Source organism: Chanodichthys erythropterus, chromosome 21 (genome assembly GCF_024489055.1).
Source record: "Chanodichthys erythropterus isolate Z2021 chromosome 21, ASM2448905v1, whole genome shotgun sequence".
NCBI classification, from domain to species: Eukaryota; Metazoa; Chordata; class Actinopteri; order Cypriniformes; family Xenocyprididae; genus Chanodichthys; species Chanodichthys erythropterus.
The window spans coordinates 22,860,466-22,881,473 of NC_090241.1; the positions used below are offsets into that span (position 1 = coordinate 22,860,466).

The 21,008-nt window shown below is 35.0% G+C and overlaps 2 protein-coding genes across 4 annotated transcripts; both read right to left on the reverse strand.

Annotated features, from left to right (window-relative positions):
• Nucleotides 1-2,525: 2,525 nt before the first annotated feature.
• Nucleotides 2,526-12,433, reverse strand: mier1a (mesoderm induction early response 1a, transcriptional regulator). 3 transcript variants are annotated; one of them, XM_067374173.1, is made up of 13 exons: nucleotides 12,119-12,190; nucleotides 11,864-11,891; nucleotides 11,451-11,602; nucleotides 11,223-11,357; nucleotides 10,995-11,127; nucleotides 9,151-9,206; nucleotides 8,981-9,053; nucleotides 8,716-8,867; nucleotides 8,538-8,619; nucleotides 6,330-6,424; nucleotides 6,023-6,150; nucleotides 5,771-5,901; nucleotides 2,526-3,941 (listed from the first exon to the last, which is right to left on the reverse strand). In XM_067374173.1, exons 3-13 carry the CDS (start codon nucleotides 11,547-11,549, stop codon nucleotides 3,673-3,675), a joined length of 1,353 nt encoding a protein of 450 aa, XP_067230274.1. In that variant the 5' UTR covers nucleotides 11,550-11,602; nucleotides 11,864-11,891; nucleotides 12,119-12,190; the 3' UTR covers nucleotides 2,526-3,672. The 3 variants fall into 3 exon arrangements, with proteins under 3 accessions (XP_067230274.1, XP_067230273.1, XP_067230272.1); XM_067374172.1 differs by lacking the exon at nucleotides 12,119-12,190 and adding an exon at nucleotides 12,357-12,433 and having other exon boundaries at nucleotides 2,527-3,941; nucleotides 6,023-6,069; XM_067374171.1 differs by lacking the exon at nucleotides 12,119-12,190 and adding an exon at nucleotides 12,357-12,433 and having other exon boundaries at nucleotides 2,527-3,941.
• An 824-nt stretch (nucleotides 12,434-13,257) lies between these two features.
• slc35d1a (solute carrier family 35 member D1a) lies at nucleotides 13,258-20,907 on the reverse strand. Its single transcript, XM_067373568.1, has 12 exons — nucleotides 20,694-20,907; nucleotides 19,774-19,807; nucleotides 19,589-19,675; nucleotides 19,304-19,371; nucleotides 19,116-19,187; nucleotides 18,935-19,003; nucleotides 18,570-18,672; nucleotides 17,560-17,652; nucleotides 16,505-16,572; nucleotides 14,968-15,046; nucleotides 14,811-14,893; nucleotides 13,258-14,726 (listed from the first exon to the last, which is right to left on the reverse strand). Exons 1-12 carry the CDS (start codon nucleotides 20,837-20,839, stop codon nucleotides 14,618-14,620), a joined length of 1,011 nt encoding a protein of 336 aa, XP_067229669.1. The 5' UTR covers nucleotides 20,840-20,907; the 3' UTR covers nucleotides 13,258-14,617.
• Nucleotides 20,908-21,008: the final 101 nt, after the last annotated feature.

Consider the following 21,008-nt stretch of genomic DNA (forward strand, 5'->3'; position numbering starts at 1 on the left):
CAGATCGAGATAAAATGTTGAGAATAAAGTCATTAAATTACGAGGAAAAAAGTTGTTAAAATACGAGAACAAATTAGTAAAATTATGAGAAAAATGTTGTTAAATTTCGAGAAAAAAGTTGTTAAAATACGAGAACAAATTCGTTAAATTATGAGAAAAATTTTGTTAAATTTCGAGAAAAAATTTGAGATAAAATGTTGAGAATAAACTTATTAAATTACGAGAAAAAAGTCATTAAATTATGAGAACAAATTTGTTAAATTATGAGAAAAATGTTACATTTCCAGAAAAAAGTCGAGATAAAATGTTGAGAATAAAGTCATTAAATTACGAGAAAAAAGTAGTTAAAATAAGAGAACAAATTAGTTAAATTATGAGAAAAATGTAGTTAAATTTTGAGAAAAAATTCAAGATAAAATGTTGAGAATAAAGTCATTAAATTACGAGAAAAAAAGTCATTAAATTATGAGAACAAATTCGTTAAATTATGAGAAAAATGTTACATTTCGAGCAAAAAGTCGAGATAAAATGTTGAGAATAAAGTCATTAAATTACGAGAAAAAAGTCATTAAAATACGAGAACAAATTCGTAATTTAACGAATTTGTTCTTGTTAAATTACGAGAAAAAACTCGTTAAATTACAAGTTTATTCTCAACATTTTATCTCAACCTTTTTCTCGAAATTTAACAACTTTAATCTCGAGATGGTTTTATTTTTTATTATTGCTTGGCCCTAATCCTCTTCCATGAGTTCACCCAAAAATGAAAACGTACTGTTAATCTACTCACCCTCAGGCCATCCAAGATGTTGGTGACTTTTTTCTTCAGTTGAACAGTAAAGATGATTTTAGGCTGAAACACTGGTCCTTGGTGATTTGTATAATGCAAGTCAATGGCTACAGTCTGAGAGTCAAAAAATAAAAAATAAAAAAATCATATACAGGCAAAACAAAATTAATACCTGTGGCTCCAAATGCCAGCTCAGTATTGGCCAAAGCTGCACACGTGAGCAGCACGGCACGTGTGTGTGATGTTGACGCAGGAGCCAGCCAATAATGAGTTGCCGTTCTGACATAGAACCTGGAGGCGCTGGACATAAACAACATATGAGAATGACACAGAAGAGAAGATATTGTTGAATAAAGTCATTATTTTTGTTTTGTTTTTGCACACAAAAAGTATTCTCGTAGCTTCATAAATTTAAGGTTGAACCACTGCAGTCACGTCGACTGTTTTAACAATGTTTTTAGTACCTTTCTGGACCTTGAAAGTGTTTATTATATTGGTCTATGGATGTCATATACCTCTCATCAAAAATATCTTGATTTGTTTTCCGAAGATGAACGAAGGGTGTGGAACGACATGAGAGTGAGTAATTAATGACAGAATTTTCATTTTTGGATGAACTAACCCTTTAATAGCTCACTGGAGAGAACGATTATCAATGAATAATTACTTCAAATTTGGCTTGTTTGCAATAAAAAGTTATTGCATAGCTTCTCAAGATTTATATTTTCATTGTGCTTTTGCAGTTTTTTATTAAACTTTAAAGCTCCTATCCCCATCTCTTATGGCTGTATATAGAAGAGTGACCAATACATTATTAATAACTACTTTTTTTAGTTTAAAAGAGTAAATGATGATATACTTTAGCTGTACTGCTCCAATATGTAGGGCATGTTTTTTGCTTCCTCTATCACTTCTTCCGTTTATGTTCATTTGTGCTTCACGTCTCACATCTTTTGGACATGTCAGCTCTTCTGTTTTATTCTGTTTTGTTGTGAAATACTCTGCCAGTGTGAGTGGAGCCAGCAGCTGAGGGATCTCCAACAACAAGTGTTCCCCGGAGAGCTGCAACCAGACGTCTGTAGAGTAAAGCTGCAGTGCTTTTGTGAAGCCAAACAGTAAACTCTGCGTTTAGTATTCCTTCCAGGAACATTGCAATAGCGGCCTGGTTGTACGTTTATGTGCACTTCTGCTCAGCTCTTGATATACAGAGCCTTCGTTCCTCAACTATCATTAGTTTTTCATGTGGCTGGCTCAAGATTTTTATATATATATATATATATATATATATATATATATATATATATATATAAAATCAAAAAAGGTGAGTGAAAACAATGTATTGTAGACAAACAAATATGCATTGCATTCCATTCCAAAAACTGCACAACTGCTTCCAAAAATCTGATGGGATAAGCAAATTATTCACTGAAAGTGTTAATCATTTGTTATTCAGCCTTCAAATAGTTTGGGAACCACATGAATTGAGTAATATTTTGATAATTTTTTTTCTTCCATGTCTTAGGATGGTAATGCTAAGATTGCATGGTCTGATACTCATGTCCTTACAGATGACCATTTCGCCCTGTTCAAGCTGAATGTTTGCAGTGCTTTTGTTTCCAGTTGTAAGAGCAACACTGACACCTGCTGTACAGCCATATGAATACACCACAATCAAACAAATCTGGGACCACATGACCAATTCAATTATATTTAAAAGAAAATATATAGGCTTGGTGTGAAAGTAATCAGACCTTATGAAAGACACGATGACAGGTGAAAAAAAATAATTTACATGGAAAATGTATAATATGGATACTTTAAACAAAAAACTCATTGATAGCTTCTATCCAGCATACAATCCACTCAATGAGGTGAAAAAAAAAATCAGACTCACTTCATTAATCACAAAAGACAATATGGATTTGAGTAAATAGTCTGAGTTTAATGAATGAGTGGTTCACTAATTGAAACTGACAGCTATTTGACACACCCTATAATGTTTCTGTACTGAGCTATGCAGACATGGATGACAACCAATTTATGCAAACTGTAGATTCCACTTTCCTTTACCACTGCTGACGAGACTAACCAAGGCCGTAGAAAAACGTAAAAATGTTGACATTCTCACAGTGAGAAAATGAATAAATAGCACCATTCATTTCTGCTCTGCCTTTTGATTCAACACTACTCACTCCAGCCTATACAAATATACTCTGTATACTGGCCTCATGCATCACTAATATCTGATTAAAAAAAATAAATAGCTATCAAATACAAAAATAAGACTATTTCATATAAAGAGGAAACATCTGAAAATGCTTTGTTAAAAGACCAATGTCAACCTTTCGCTTTGGTCAAATAGGAAATTTGGAAATGAAAAAAAAATGGAATGTTACAGTGTTGAATTATTCAAAAGGTCCCAAATACAAAATGTGTATTTTATAACAATAATTTTAGATTTGGAATATTTACAGTGTTATACTTCATATAAAATCAGGGCTTGATTAAATGCAGAGTGAGATATGATATGCACACCAAATGACAGAAGTTTCACAAAAATACAGTCAGCTGTCAGATTTCTTTCAAACAACCTAGCGTAAGCAGGATAACATTGAAAATCTATATAAATAAATAGTTCTACAGCGGTAGAGTGGCGGTCTGATATGACAGTCTACCATGAGTGTTTAAGATATGAACTGAGCTCAGCGGCAGTAATAAGAGGACATAAATGTGCTTCATTTGCATCCCTGAAATTCACACACACATCTCAGCTACCTTCATGCTAAAATCAGATTGTATGGATCTGCATCAAGCCCTCATCTGAGGTCAGGAGTTCTGTGCCTGCAGTTCAGTCTTTTTTTTTCTGGGCTTTTGCTGGCGAGTCAGATGATTTGTGTTTCATTATGGGGGACAGAGCCTTCACTGTTAGGGTCCATGTCAGTCCTAAGCCTTTTCAGAGGTCGTTCAGAGTGTTCATCTTCCTCCTGTTTGACTGTGATCTCCATGACTTGTGTGCTCGGGCTGCTGCTGTCAGGGATGGAGTCAGGTGGTGTGTTTGCTATGGAAATATCTGGACACATGGCAGAGCCGTTTGTCTGAGATGTCTCATCTCTGATGCTAAGAAGGTCCTCGGAGGAATGGTTCCCTACACCTGTGAAATCAAAAAGACATTTTAATATTGTTATATACAAATTGTGTGTGTTCTTGTATACATGGTTTATAAGGACACGTCTGTAACGATGGGTATTAGAACGTAAACATGGTTTATGAGGACATTTTGTGTCCTTGTGAACCAAATGGCTTTAAAAAAAGTGGGGGTTAGGGAATCAGGCGTAACATTATGACCACCTTCCTAATATTGTGTTTGTCCCCATTTTGCTGCCGAAACAGCTCTCACCCATCAAGGCATGGACACCTGAAGGTGTGCTGTGGTATCTGGCACCAAGATGTTAGCAGCAGATCCTTTAAGTCAGGATGCTTGCGAGGTGGGTCCTTCATGGATCGGACTTGTTTGTTCAGCACATCCCACAGATGCTCGATTGGATTGAGATTTGGGGAATTTGAAAGGCCAAGTCAACACCTCAAACCATTCCTGAACAATTTTTGCTTTGTGGCAGGGCGCCTTATCCTGCTGAAAGAGGCCACATCCACCAGGGAAAACCATTTCCATGAAAGGGTGTACATGGTCTGCAACAATGCTTAGGTAGGTGGTGTGTGTCAAAGTAACATCCACATGGATGGCAGGACCCAAGGTTTCCCAGCAGAACATTTCCCAAAGCACCACACTGCCTCCGCCAGCTTTCCTTCTTCCCATAGTTCATCCTGGTGCCAAGTGTTCCCCAGGTAAGTGATGCACCTGGCCATCCACGTGATGTAAAAGAAAACATGATTCATCAGACCAGGCCACCTTCTTCCATTGCTCTGTGGTCCAGTTCTGATGCTCACGTGTCCACTGTTGATGCGTTCAGTGGTTGACAGGGGTCAGCATGGGCACCCTGACTGGTCTTCAGCTATGCAGCCCCATGCGATGCACTGTGTATTCTGTCACCTTTCTATCAGAACCAGCATTAACTTCTTGAGCAATTTGAGCTACAGTAGCTCGTCTGTTGGATCGGACCACACTGGCCAGCCTTCACTCCCCATGTGCATAAATGACCCTGTCGCCAGTTCACCACTGTTCCTTCCTTGGAGCACTTTTCATAGATACTGACCACTGCAGACCAGGAATACCCCACAAGAGCTTCAGTTTTGGAGGTGCTCTGACCCAGTCATCTAGCCATCACAATTTGGCTCTTGTCAAACTCACTCAAATCCTTACGCTTGCCCATTTTTCCTGCTTCTAACACATCAACTTTGAGGACAAAATGTTCACTTGCTGCCTAATATATCCCACCAATTAATCAGTGTTATTCACTTCAACTGTCAGTGGTCATAATGTTATGCCTGATCTGTGTGTGTGTGTGTCTAATATATATTATACATACACACACACACACACACTTTTTTTTTTTTCCTGATTTCCAATTGATAGTTACTTTTGATCAATTCAAGTTATTAATGAATTCTAGGTAACACTTAATATGGCATTTGTTAATATTAGTTAATGCATTGACTAACAAACTAACAATGAGCAATATATTTTTACTGTATTTATTAACCCTCTGTTAATGTTCATCCATAGTGCATTAATGTTAATAGATTCATCATTTAATTTTAAAAATGCATTAGTAAATGTTGAGAATAGCATTAACTAAGATTAATAAATGCTGTAGAAGTTCAATTCTTAGTTCATGTTAACTAATGTTGACAGTTTCCAAAAAAAATATTAAGCAGTTTTTAAACAAACTGTTTTTAACATTTATAATAAGAAGAAAATGTTATACAAGAAACCATATCAGCATATTAGGATGATTTGTGAATGATCATGTGACTGAAGAGTGGAGTAATGATGTGTATTTTTGTGAGTCTGGTGAGCCTGACCGTTCTGAGCGTCTGAGTCACTCTCTGGCTCTGACGGGTGTTTGCTGTTGTTTGAAGTGGTGGGAGGTTGAAACGAAGATCCACTGGACTCTGAGCTCTCCCTCTCATCCAAAATACGCTCCATATAATCCCTGTAATGCCAAACAAACACCAGGCCGGATATGACCTTACACAGCATCTGATTCCATGTACACAGAGTTTAATTAGAGGATTTGTGACCTTTAATGTGCCACATGGTACTGACTGACTTACAAGACACCGGGACGAAGGCTGTACTTTCTTTTTCCAAGCTTGGTTTGCTGTGCAAAGAAATCATAACGCTCAGATTTCTTCCACATGTAATAAAAGGCCACACATTCCCCTACAGATCTAGTTCTCACCTGGAAAATTTTAAGTAAGTAACAATTACCTATGAGAAACAACAAAAAAACAGCCAAGTTCACAAACTGATCACTTGAAATTATTCATTAATCAACCAGTAAAAACTGCATAGCAGCAGTCACATTCCATCTTAATAGGGTTTAGAACGAGGAGGTGAGGAATGTGACTAAACACTAACCTTATTTGCTTGTACTAAGCTGAAATCTTTCCCGTAAGCTTTGAGTCCTTGCTCAAAACCTCGACACTCTTCTTCCGTCCAAACTGACATTTCCTCTGAGGCAGAGAGAGATTTGAGTTAAGGTGACACATTCAGAGAATGTTGACTGACATGCTGAGAGCGTCTTTATCACAGGCTTGGATGCTTCTTGCGCTTAAGCTGGGAGCTTTTTAGATTCCCCAAAATAACATTCTGAAAAACATAACTTGATACAAATCAAGAGTTTTGAGAAGAGCATGCTGCTGTTATAAATCAAAAGCATGCAGAAGCCATGCCATAGTAGTTTTTACTAAAGCTGTTAATAGATTAAAACATTTTTAATTTGATTATGTTTGAAAATTAGTCAAATAAATCACATTAATATTTGCTGCAAAAAGCCCCATGTAAATATAATTCAAGAATGCATTGAATAGACATTTATGTAGACATTATGATATTAGAGGTCAAAATGCTTGTTTTATTTTCATCTCTTTGAACATAAGCTTATAATAATGACCTACAGTGGACAACATAAAAGTCAGTAGAATTATTTAACATTAGGGATGTTCATTTCATCATTTTGATATGCGTTAACTGACAAGATTATGTTAAATTAGAATTAAATTAAATTAGAATGGATAAGTGTCTATAACCCATTAAAATATCAACTTAACTTATACCCATTAAAAAACAACATGAACCTGAGGATTCACACATCGTCACATCACATACCTGCAGCGCTTCTGTTAACAGAGAAAAACTGAATAAAATTAAATATACAGTACTGCTTAAAAGTTTGGAAACATTAAGGGTTTTTTTTTTTTATGTTTTTGCATTTATTTGACTAAAAATACAGTAAAACAAAACAAAAACAAAACAGTAATACTATGAAATATTATTACAATTTAAATTAACTGGTTTCTTTTTTTAAAAAAAAAGTTTTTCTGTAATGGCAAAGCTGAATTTTCAGCAGCCATTATTTCATCCTCACATGATCTTTCAGAAATCATTCCAAGATCATTTCCTATTATCAAAGTTGAAAACTGTTTTGCTATATAAATTGATTGATTGATTGATTGATTGATTGATTGATTGATTGATTGATTGATTGATTGATTGATTGATTGATTGATTGAGGAAATCAGCATACACTGCCATTCAAAATTTTGGGGTAATATTAAAATAATAATAATTAATTAATTAATTAATTAAATACTTTCATTCAGCAAAGGCACATTAAATAGATAAAAACAATGACATTTATGAAATTAATAAATGTTACAAAAAAAAAAAAACGTTTTTAAAATTGCTGTTCTTTTGAACTTTCTATTCATCAAAGAATACTGAAAAAAAAAAATCTGTTCCCACAAAAATATTAAGCAGCACAAATGTGTTTACAATTGATAAGAAATGTTTTACCATTTTTAATGTATAATTGATCAAATAAATGAAGCCTTGGTGAGATTAAGAAACTACTTTCAAAAAGAGTAAAAAACCTTAATGTTTCCAAACTATTGGCTGGTACTGTTTAATATGTGAGGGATAAATAGGTCTTTATGCAAAATATATTTCAGTTAAATAATTAGGTTTGCTCCACAAACAAGTTAACGGAAAGGAAACAGGCGACAAAAACGGTGTGCGGTTTGTTTTCTTTATTTTACAAAAGCACAATGGTTTGTTTTTATTGCAAATTAATCTGTAACATTCAGCATGAGCTAGTTTACATAGGCCTGATAAACAATTTAGCATCCAAATAAATCGTGAATATAGAAATATTTTGATTCATGCCGAATGACAGAGGCTATGTGAGCCCAACGCCAGTTTCATATTAAATGAATTCGTTTTAGCTTTACTTTAGCTTAGACGTTTATATAGCTACTTATATTTTCCATTCTTGTTCTGTTCTAAATATAATTAAATTTAAAAGGATTTGTTGTGAAGCGAGGGGAACTAAAATTTCTAAATAAAATGTGACTTGTACGCGACTTCTATTCTTTCTCTCAAAAATGCAATTTTTTATATGTAGTGTATTTTTTAATCATGCAGCAAATGTTTTAAAATGTCTTGAAAATAGTATTAATCGGTCAAAACTCTTATTCTCATTTAACGGTTAACCAGTTAATTATGAACATCCCTAATTAACATGATTATGTTAATCACATTATTAAAAAAAGTGTTCCAAAGACTCACCTTTGGCAGATTTTACATTAAATTTTAATCTTCTTAAAGCTTCTTCTGCATCAAAGTTGCATTTAAACAATTCATAAAGAGCCTGAAATATGAGCAAATAAATTGATGATTACAATATGAGGTCAAAAGTGCATGAGCAATATGATCAAAGGGAATATGCCATCAGATGGAGACCTGCCTGTTCATTGTCTTTGACGTGAGATCCTTCAGGAATGGCATGGACACCAGACTCTTCTCCACTGCGTTTAGAGGCTTCGGCTAAAAACTCTACAACCTTTTCCTCTGGAAGTAACTCTGGATTCCACAAAAGTTGATCGTCATTCTCATAAACTAAATTAGAAATTAGGAGAAAGGCAGATGAAGAAAAACATTTTGTATACACAGAATATCCAAGTCAGAATATCCTTTAGTCTAAAGGATATTCTGATATTTAGTTCTGTCACCTTTTTCATTGTCCTTATATTTACACAGGCCAACAGGAGTCTCTGCTTGATACATTGAACCAACCATGATCTCCTATGAATGACAGAAGAAAACATTCAAATGTCTGAAATCCATTAAAAAAAAAAGGAGGAAGAAAATTTAGAATCTAGAATCTAAATCTAGAATTTACCTTTTTCCAGTCTTCAGATGGAATATAATCATCATCTTCAGATTCTTCTACATCCCCTATAAAATACAAAGTGAATAAAATAAATCTCGCTAGGCCAGGGGTGACCCATCCTGCTCCTGAAGGGTCACTGTCCTGCAGAGTTCAGCTCATTTTATACAGTCTGTGGTTCAGCTCCAACCCCAATTAAACACACCTGAACAGCTAGTCAAGAAGCAAGCTGGAGCCAAACTCTGCAGGACAGTGACCCTCCATGACTGAGTCTGGACTCCAGAGTTAGATTCTTATACTGTAACACCATCTGCTGGTTCTATTAAGCATCTACTAGATGGTACAAGTAGTAAAAACATATGTGCAAGTGTACATTTGTTACATTTAAACATGTTATATACATTTTATATATATATATATGTGTGTGTGTTTGGGGTCAGTACATTTTTGAAAGTCACTTTATGCTTAACAAGGCTGCCTTTATTTGATCAAAAATACAGTAAAAAAAAAAAAAAAAAGTAATATTGTGAAATATTACAATTTCTCACCATTTAAAATAACTTGTCTATTTTAATATACTTTAAAAATGTAATTTTTTCCTGTAAAAGCTGACTTTTCTGCATCCATTACTCCAGTTTCAGCGTCACTTCAACAATCATTCTAATATGATTTATTGCTCAGTAAACATTTCTGATTATTAATGTTAAAAACAGCTGTGCTGCTTAATATTTTTGTGAAAACCTTGATACATTGTTCAGGACTCTTTGATGATAAGAAAAAGAACAGCATTTACTCAAAATAGAATTTTTTTAAACAGATTTATTTTCAGCATTATACTTATTAGGGCTGCACGATTAATCGCATGTGTTTGTCATGCGTGTCTCATCAGTAAAGCCGGTTCTGTGATTAGCGGAAAAATGTCCATCACCTGCTTTCAAATGGAACGGCACTTAATATACAGAGCCGTAGTTCGCGGACAAGCTACGCAATATCGCGTTCATAATCGAAGGCGATTCATCTGCGATTATGAACGCGATATTGCGTAGCTTGTCTGCGAACTACGGCTCTGTATATTAAGTGCCGCTCCATTTGAAAGCAGGTGATGGACATTTACCGCTAATCACAGAACCGGCTTTACTGATGAGACACGCATGACAATCTCATGGGATTAATCGTGCAGCCCTACTTATTAGTATAGTTATCTGTAAATAAAATTTTTTTTTTTATTATTATTGGTTTTCTAAAAGTGATAACATGCGCTTATATGATAAGAAGCCTAAAACGCTTTATAACCTGCATATATTCATTGCTGATAGATCAGTTTGATACTGTAAATGGGGTTTGATGTTGCATGATCACCACACAGCAAAGTACAGGCTGAGTGTAGTTCAAAAGAGACTTTCTTATGGTAAAGACAAACATTTTGTGTAATGAAAATGTGCGCCTTTAATTAATTCAATCATTTTTGACAAATCAATAAATGATCATTAAACTTTTGCCATGGAAACACTACTTGTATGATAAGTTTATTTTTAGAAATTCTTAAATTTTATATTTTACATAACTGAATAGGGCCAATAGTCAGGAAACACGATTTTGTTCCATCCCGTGTTTTCTTTTTTCCATACTTATCCAGGACTGGAAATTACCCAAATCAAATTAGATATTTTTCCATACGGAGTAGGAACCCTGTATGTACTAACTATATCTAAAACTTCCCTAAAAAACAAAATTGATAACTTGACAGTCCATACTTCAGCTCTACAACATGTGATTTAATTTCTCGTATAAATGAGCTTGATGTATGTCATTTATGATGTGTATGTGTAATTTGATGTGCATTTTTATAATCATACCTTCAAAGTAATTAGATGGCCGAGGGCATATAAGCTGAGCTGTGCTGTGAGAGACACTGCTGGACGGAGGCTCATCACTGGACGACTGCACATCCTCATCATCCTGATCAGAAAGCTCCCGCCTCTCCTCCTCCTGGCATCCATGGCGGTGAATGGATTTAAAACGTTTATTCACACAAAAACATACTAGGACTATATACATTAGCTGTTTTTCATATAGATCTTTACTTTGAGTTTACTATGGCTGCTGCAAGTATTATCTGAAGAATCCTCCTCTTGAACATCTCCATCCTCTTCCTCTGGAGACCCACCAGTGCTGTAGCCATATAATTTTAGAAGCTCCTCAATGGGCATCTCACCCTCCTACAAAACCATAGTTAAATAATGAATTGAAACCTATGAAGGTTATTTAATGGGCCTCAAAATAAATTATAAAAAATAACAGGCGGCTCATACTCGAGTTAGGTCATCAATTTCGGTGTTGAAGTTTGTCTCTCCCTCCAGCTTTTCCTCTTCTTCCAGAGTCTGCTCATCATCAAAGTCGTGTACGAGCATGTCTGCTGATGGATCAAAGTCTCTGTCCTCATCCTGCACCACTGGATCTGCTCCTGTTTATCACATTTTCTTATTAATTAATATAATTATCTATTATACATTAATACACTGTGTGTTTATATATATGCTACATACTATATACTAATTTATATACGTTAATAATATATAACATTAACTAAATTAAATGTACACATATATTATATAATATTAGCTATACATTAAAATGAAAGTGGGCTTTGATGCAATCTATATTAATTTTGTTAATGCTAGTAAACATAATCAATAATAATAAAAAAATAACTGCATTTATTTACCTTCGGCGCCAGAACCACTTAGGGAGGGCTGAAAAGAGAATAACATGAAACTTTCAAGCCTATTATAAAATAATGTCAACCTTTAAGAACACAAAAGCATAAGAGAACAGATGATACTATGACCTGCTAATGAATTTTTATCTACAGTCAGAAACAAAGAAGCTAAACCACATATAACCTCGTGTAAAAGAACGGGAATCGAAATAACAGGATAGACTGGGTTATAGCTGATTAATAAGTGCTCGTTTTCCTTACCAAAAAGACAGAGCAATAAACTCAGATGTGAGTTTGGCGCACAGGCAACAAGTTAGCTGCTAGCTGCTAACACATTCAAATTGGGCGCCCTAATCTGTTTGCTGACTATTCATGGCTGAATGTTAAAAAACACGTAATCGTTGAAACGTTTAAAATAAGAAAATAAGTTACATTTATTAAAAGGTTGCGTTGACCGCTCAAGTGCGTTATTTGCTGTAATTTGTAATGTTTCTCTTACCTCCGCCATAGTTGTTGTGGGTTGTGTGAAGCCAGCGACAGTAAATGTGTTTAACTCTGAAAATGAGCAGAGCTGCACTATTATTGTGAACACTACAAAATAAAAGTCACGTCAAACCGCAAACCCCAGACACTGTGCAAAGGTGACAAGTATAATATAGTATTTGGGAATCGTAATTATCATCGTAAGATTTTTCACAATTCATTTACTGTAGCCATATTTTAAAATATTATCAGAAAATGCTGAAATCAGATGCATTTGAAATCATAAGTGTTGGTTAACTAAATGAACTCATTTTGTTATTCAAGTTCCAAAATAAAATGACTGCAAAAGTAAATGTAATTTATGTAAATGTAAAAAAAGTACTAGCTTTTGAGAATTTGCCTATTACATTGGAGCTGTAGCCAGTTTCAGCTTTTAAAGATAAACATATTTTACCCCTCATGAAAAATGTTTGCCTATTCAAAATAAATTCAGAATAATGTACTCATAAGAATCACTGGATTTTCTTTTTACCACTGGCAATATTTTATTTTACATGAATCAGGTCACATCATGACTGTTTGCTTCTTAAAATCCCATAAGCAGACAGTTTGTAGAACTAAACTGGGTGAGAATTAGCATTTTCAAGCCATTTCTTATGAATTTATTCAATTTTTTCAACAGCAGGTTTTGAATTGACAAAGTCTGTATTCAACGTTACTTCAAGAGACTTTTGTGTTTTCTTCAACATAAATTACTCTTACCTCAGCCATGATTTCTCCCCCATATCAATCTTAAGTGGTTTAATTTGTATTTGAGAGACAATTAATTTGATTTTATGCAACACAAAACATATATAATTATACTTTAGGGAAAGTAGTACACCATTCATTGCTACAGAATGAAATCATTTTATTTTGGTTAACATCAGAAAATGAAATTAAAAGGACACATTCTTTGAGTTGGTTTTATTTAAATGTTATACATTTCCTGTTCTCACTGATATAATCACTGAGAGTTTGCAGACATGAATTTGACAAATCTTGAACTGTATAAAAACATGAGAAAAAATAGCAATATTAAGTACAAGTTGAACAAAATATATCTGCAGCAACAATGTCTTTCAAGACGTCAGTGGATAAAAAATACAGTGCAAAAATGCACTTTATCCATAAAAGTTTGAATCTCAAAGCAATTGACAAACAAGGTACTCAAAAAGTGTATACATAAATGAGAACGGACAAACATTCATTCAGTAACCGCAGATTACATCAGGTTATCCAGATGTAACATGTATAGCACAACAAAAAGAAATACTGAGAAACCTGTGATGTTATCAGATGGTCAAAAATATAAGTAAATGTATGATAAATTATTTCTCTTTCTGATTCATCCCAAAGGTAGCAACGTTTAACAAAGACAGATCAAATTATTGAAAAGTTTTTGTAACAATGTACTACAATGTACTTGCAAAAACTAATACCCATTTTAAATCACTGACAACTGAGAAAAGCTGTAAACTGTTAAAGTGCTGTACCATTTGCTTTTATAAATAACCATGATTCCATCAGTACAAAGCAAATGGAGTTACTGCATCCCATTCCCAAATACAAAAAATACAAAAGCAGTAATAAGAATTTGTCCAGTTGAACACTAACACTGACAATGCTTGACAAAATATTTTTCTTCTTTAAAGCTTATCAAGAGACTCAAATTGAACATCTACTCAAGTTGCACACATGTACCTTATTTTACACACTCAAACACCCACTTTCCATTTATCATTCAGGATTTAAAGGAACATTCCAATAAAACTCAAGAGGGTACCAGAACTGTCAAATAACTCCCTTTTCACAGCTAGGATAATCCAATTTACAATCCTAACAATAAAACAATCTTTCATAAAAATAAATAGCCTTGCTGACTAAAACACATCTTTAAAAGTACTCTTCAATAGGCAATACAACAGGTGTTTCAACAGTAATGACAGTCATCATTCCCATTTTATGGCAAGTTTTGAACAGGCCAGAGAAAACAGAGAAATCATTCCATTAAAATGTAAAAGACACCACTTCTTCACAGACGTGAAAATGAACAGGCAAATATTTACTCTGGAACAATACATTCCAGCGTGTCTGAAGCTCTTTCATTTGAGACGATGTCCTGCTTGTACCTGTAGCTTTTACAGTCAATATCTTCTTCATATCACAAAAAAAAAAAGAATCTACAAAACTCACAGACACAGCTTTGAGCATCATAAACGAGCGTCCAAACATTGGTCATACAGCCACTTTCCCTTTGACCTCTAGTTTGTTTGCACTCTCGCTCTGTTTGGTGGTCTGCTCTTCTGTGAAGGTAATGTAGGAATACACCAGACTGCCAGCAATACTGAGAAGACAAGTACAGATCATTAGCATCACAATGAATCCATGCATCCCATCTGTTTCCTTCTGGGAAAAGCTCACTTCATACCTGATGTTCAGACCAATGAAGTTAGTCCATGAGAAAATGTAATCCCCACCAAACACCATTCCAATATATGTCACTAATATATTCTGCAGAGAGAGAAAACTCATTAATATAGCAAAAGCAGGACAAACTGCGTCTTATGTTTAAGAAACAATCTTACCTTTAGGCAGCCGACAATGGTAGTAGTTAGCGCAGAGTTATACTGAGTGCAAAGTACGGTGGAGTACATTAAAATGAACCTGTAAATGAAGAAACAGAAGAGAGAATAAATGTTGTTGAATGATGAATGCCTAAAATCATGAATGTAAAGGTGCGGTCCGAGGGCGAAATTTCACTGACAAAAAAAGTCAGTTGTCATTTGTCAATAACATAGCGATGCATGAAGCAGAGCTAACACTTTCAAATCGAGCAGCTTTCTGTTTGTCAGTGCAATGAATCTGGATGACCAAATTAAACATGAGCTTAATTTGTGTGGGAAAATTTTTGCCCTTACAGGAAACACCCGAATACAAGGATTCAAGTTGAAATGACCGGAATTGCCGAACAACAGTAAATGTGACCACATCTTATTTAATCATTTTATCATGCAAGAGTAAACTATGCACACAAAAAAACACATAAGCTTGTTTTGCATTTACTAGGGCTGTTAGTCAATCCATTAATATATAGGGGCTCTAATCACTTCTGCAATGAATTAATACATTTTCCTCAGCACTGTATCAACGTATAATTATATCTGTAAAGACAGCAACCTGCTGTCGCACGCTGGTGTTTGCATTTCTATGAATGATGAGGTTTCATTTTTTAGTGAGATTTTATTTGTTGAAGTTTGATAGCAATTATATTACACAATAAAAACAGTGAAAACTGACTTTTACCATTTTACAGACAGTTTTATTTATTTATTTATTTTTTAGTTTTTCAGTTTATAAGTAATCACACCAAATTGAATGAAAGTTATGTCAAAAATTAATAAAAGGCATTAAAGGGATAGTTAAATCCAAAAATTAAATTTGAACCCAAAAATGAAAATTCTGTCATCATTTACCCCCCTCAAGTTGTTCCAAACCTGTAAAAAAAAAAAAAAAAAAAAAAATTGTAACCAAGCAGATCTCCCCCCAGTTGACAACCATAGTATTTTTTTTCTATTATGGTAGTCAATGGGGGGAGAGATCTGCTTGGTTACAAACATTTAGGGCTGGGCAATATATTGCATGCGATTGTCACACGCATTTTGTCAGTAAAGCCGGTTCCCCGATTACCGCGAAATCGCCATCACCTGCTTTCAAATGAAGCGGCATTTAATAGACAGAGCCGTAGATCATTGACAAGCCACGCAATATCACGTTCATATCGCAGATGAATCGCCTTCGATAATGAACGTGATATTGTGTAGCTTGTCAGTGAACTACGGCTCTGTCTATTCGCGGTAATCAGGGAACCGGCTTTACTGACGAAATGCACGTGACAATCGCATGCGATATATATCGCCCAGCCCTACAAACATTCTTCCAAATATCTTCCTTTTATGTTCAGCAGAACAAAGAAATTTACACAGGTTTGGAACAACTTGAGGGAGAGTAAATTATGAGTAAATATTCATTTTTGGGTGAACTATCCCTTTAAATATATTTAAATAGCATGAATTAACTTTGACAGCCCCAGTATTTACCAAATACAAAGTTATTTCAACTTACCCCATTATACAAGAGAGAATAAATTGACTTATAAAAAGCATATCTGACCAGCCTTCATAATCAAAAGCCTAAGGAGAGGGGGAAAAATTTGACACTATAAAACCATAAACAGAGTAATCACCTTAGTTAATCATTACATTTTACAACACAGCAAAGAAAATGTTTACAACAGAGAAGACTTTCCACATTAACCACATTTTTTCATGAAAACTGCAAAAAATTATTCCGATAGTGGGTGAAAAACAAATCTACTCAATTCATCTAAAAACAGGTGAAGAACTCACCTAAAAAGAATATACCTAAAGAATATAAGTTACTACATTAAATCTGATAGTTACGCTGACTGGTATAATGGTGGCTTTGTGCATGAGACACACTACCTCCTGTCCTCTCTCCTTCCTGAAGCAGTGCCTGCCAAATAAACTGGGGCCTCCTTGTGAACAAACTGAGCTAAATAAAATGAGGCATTCATGGAGCAGGGCCCTGTCATCCTAACCTCCCAAACAACTGAGCCTTGTGCTCACACTGCTTAAAGCACACTTTTTGACTTTAAGAAATTTCTTCACGGGAAAGGAGTTCAGGCAGGAATAGACATGCTGAAATTTATCTGTCAGCTTGATATGATTTCAAAAGAATTTATGACAAGCATGCAGTGTCGATCCAAATGGCTAATGGTGTGTGTTCCCTGGCAATGTGAGCTCACTGCAGCTGAGCAGATGGTGTGTTCGTGGTTGCCAGATCATCTACGGGTATGAGGTCTTGTTGAGAGACGGACTCTTAGGAGTGACTAGAGGTTATTTAAGGTCTGGTATGTAGTAACAATATCTTATATATAACTGAGCATGACCAAACTACCTACAGTATGTGTGCAACTATTTCAAGAAACATTTTATTAATAAAAATAAAAATAAAAAAAAAATATATATATATATATATATATATATATATATTTATTTATTTATACTTTTTTTTTTTTTTTAAATGAACAAACATTAAATAAACGGCAAAAAAAAAAAAATACAACAAAAAATATAACTGATGGGATGGGAACTTACCTTGTCCATATCTCCTGTGACATGTGCTAAAAGCAGGGTTGGAAGTATCATAAATAAAGCATTGTAATAGAGCAGGCCATACTTCCCCAGCTCCTATAGAACAGAAAAAGACAACAAGAGAGACAAATCAGGTACAATAATGCCATGTCATGATTCCCTCTTCTCTCACAAAGAGAACCAGATGGTATGTAAACAGCTGTAGAGAGCCTCAGGGCTTTTTTCAAGAAATGATCATAAGCTTTAACAGGTTGTAAAACCTTGACTTCCTTGTTCAAGTTGTCAGTGCTCTAGATAAATCTTTCTATGTAGTCCACATTCTTCAATGAAAACTGTAACAGTCATAAAACTACCAGCTCTTCATCTGGAGGTCTCAAATAGAACACACATGACTTGTTTTTTCAGTCCAAGTCAGTGGGGTAATGCAATAAACACTGCTCAGGTTGCCAAGCAATTTCTGTTTCAACAAATTCAAGCATAGGCATGTCTACTAAATATACTGAAGTATGTATTTAAAACATTTAAACGTGAACATTGGTTGAAGATCATGAGAAGATGAGAAGCACTCAACACAAAAACAATGATGTAAAACAGTAGTTCTCATCAGGTGGTTTAAAATCCAAAATGGGATGCAGGTCTGTTCCAATAGGATTGCAGTTAGGATACCAAGAGAAAGAGGCTTATTAACTCTTAAAGAGGAGGACAAAATGCTTCCTAATTCCTGTGTCACATGGGGAGTGCCAAATTAGGCAGATGTCGACATGGACAGGTTGCGAAACATACCCTTATCCTCAAAAACTATTAACAAAACGAGAACATTTATGCAGTGAATTATACATGACATTAAGAACAATTCAGAAAATTCAGGGTTAAAATCAAGATCATTCATATATTGCAGTGTATGAGTTGCTAAATTTTGTTTCTCAATTAACGGCTATAGAGAACAGCTGCTGCTTCAGGGAGAACTCAAGGTCTTTGTGAAATCTTGATCATGAATGTGTTGCCTTTCTTACCTTAGAGTCAAGTTTCTGTTTCACAAAAGCTCCATTGGCAGCAGTTAAGACATCGTTCATTAAAATGAACATGTACCCTTGCAGGTCAAAAGCCAAGTCAGCACTGCACAACAAAAAAATAAGGGCACTCAAAGCCTTGGAAAAAAATATTTGTTACTAAATGTGCACAGACATGGTTGCAGCCTTCCCCTCATACATAATAATACTGATGTATAATTAACTTATGTGTTGTTTTGGCAAACATTAACTTTCCTCTGTAAAGCAGTGAATAATAGGAATGTACTTCAAGGAAAAAGCAACCAAGATAAGGCTGAATTCTATTAAACAAACAACGGGTCACTGTGGAAAGAAAGAAAAAAAATTACCTTGCAGCTACAAAGGCCCCTAGAATCATAGTAAATACTGTCAGCTGAATTGGCCGAGAGAATTTCTTCCTGTAATAAGGGACATAATCGCTGATACTTTTTATCATCATAACCAACGCTAATTAATTAGATGTACACTATCAGAAACATTTCAATAGTAAAATGGTGAACTTTTACTTACTTTAACAAGAAACCCTCCGCCAGCATTGTAAAGAGAATAGAAAACCTCCTCAATACTGTAAACATTGGCAGACTGAAGGAAGGAAAACCAAATTAAAATATATCAAATGTATAACGCACAAAAAATAAGGCAGTTATGTATTAATGATCTTTATGTAATATTTAAAGCTGTTATGTACTGTATCATACTTAAGTCTTTTTGTTCCAAAGAGTCCCGTTATTTGATTTCCTACATATAGAAGAGGTAGCGGAAACGTCTGCAATTACAAGAAGCTAGATATTGAGCAAACATACCAACAAGCAAGATGAGAACAGCACTTACAAAGCAGCATTGTCTTGCAGTCCCATGTGGGGTATCTTTTCCCATGTCAACATATAAGACTTGCACAGATGTCCTAGAATAAACATGTGTTCTTTGGGGAAAAAAAAAACATGTGATAACATGCAGAAGTTTAATGAGCAAGCACTCCTCACCTTTTTTGGTATGCTACCATCAAACTCAGGGAAGGTGATCACCCGGAGGGCCTTTCCCACCCGTAACACAACAACTGTTGCCAACATCTGCAGAGGAAAGTCATGCTATGTAAATGCCACCATGCTTTGTTAATCTATAAAGTATGGCAAGCGAGAATAACTTTATCTGAGAAAAGGAAACTCACCTGCCCAATGCCAACACATATTGAAGAGGGGAACCTGTTCAGAAAGATTTAGCAAAGACTGAAGGTGTGTTTTATTTTTTTATGTTTTTTTATGTAAAAGTAACATTACTACTACTTTTGACTGATATTACAAAAATGAACCATCATATGCAATGTAGGTGTGAACTAGTGATTGTGAAATATTATTCTCCGTCAATGACTCACTTTAGTCCATACTTAATTACATGTTTATTCTACAAATTACACTATAGTATTTATACACTTTATTGCAACTTAAGCTTTTTTCAAATTCTGTGAAATCAGCCTCTTGTTCTAGCCAGGTAGTTGGCTCACAATCCAAAATGTTGTAGTTAAGCGTGATTTCCTCAAATACATTTTCTTGGATCAACATCTTTGTTAATCCTGGAACAACATTCTAATCAACAAATTAGATTTGAGTGACAAGTTTACAGTTTATGTCAAATTTATGTCCTGGCTCTTCCAGGATTAAGTGCTACATCAGTGTTATCGTTTCCCTCTGATTTTAGGGATAAGTTATTGTCAGGGGTACGGATAGGGTTAGGAGGACTGTTGTCGGACAGGAATGTTGTTCTAGGATAAACTAAATATGTTGATCCAGGAACATGTCTTACTTGGTAAAATCACAGAGAAGGTACTTTAAAGAATAGTATGGTATTACAATTGATGGAACGTTACGCGCCTAACGGTTAAAACGGTATTAATTATGTCCCACAACGCATAATAATATTGCACTTTTTGTTTCGAGAAAAACCTTCAGTCTCACACTGAATGTTCAAATAAGCAAACGGAAAAACGGCGTCCTTCCAGACTGATACTGAAGTTGCCAATTATTCTGCATCTAGAGAGTCACTTTGTAAAATACAGAATATGTAACTCTAGTAAAAAAAAAGTCCTCTTACCTGTAATTAGTCAGGACGCTCTTGTTTACTACAACTATGAGGAAAGAGCTGATTCCATAAAAGACCGCGGCTGAAAGTTTGAAGAGTACCGTTAACGTTTGGTCCGCCATCCCTGTCGCTTCATTCCTTAACTCACATTGCTTCATTCTGAACGCAGCGCCTTTCTTCCTCCCCACGTTGACGAATCTGAATTTCCGCCATGTTTACAGAGATACGTACGCTGTGACGACATATCTAATTTACATGCGAAAGTACGGTGTTCTCTGCCGCCACCCTGCGGCAGCTGACTGCAAGCAAAGAATATACACTAACAAG

Coding starts and splice junctions, on each gene's coding strand:
- mier1a (XM_067374171.1), bottom strand. Junction 6,151..6,329: donor GCTTAGTACAAGCAAATAAG/GTTAGTGTTTAG, acceptor AAAATTTTCCAG/GTGAGAACTAGATCTGTAGG. Junction 3,942..5,770: donor TGACTCAGACGCTCAGAACG/GTCAGGCTCACC, acceptor TTGATTTCACAG/GTGTAGGGAACCATTCCTCC.
- slc35d1a (XM_067373568.1), bottom strand. CDS start 20,839: ATGAAGCAATGTGAGTTAAGGAATGAAGCGACAGGGATGGCGGACCAA. Junction 19,372..19,588: donor ATGGTAGCATACCAAAAAAG/GTGAGGAGTGCT, acceptor TTGTAATTGCAG/ACGTTTCCGCTACCTCTTCT. Junction 19,188..19,303: donor TTTGGAACAAAAAGACTTAA/GTATGATACAGT, acceptor TCCTTCCTTCAG/TCTGCCAATGTTTACAGTAT.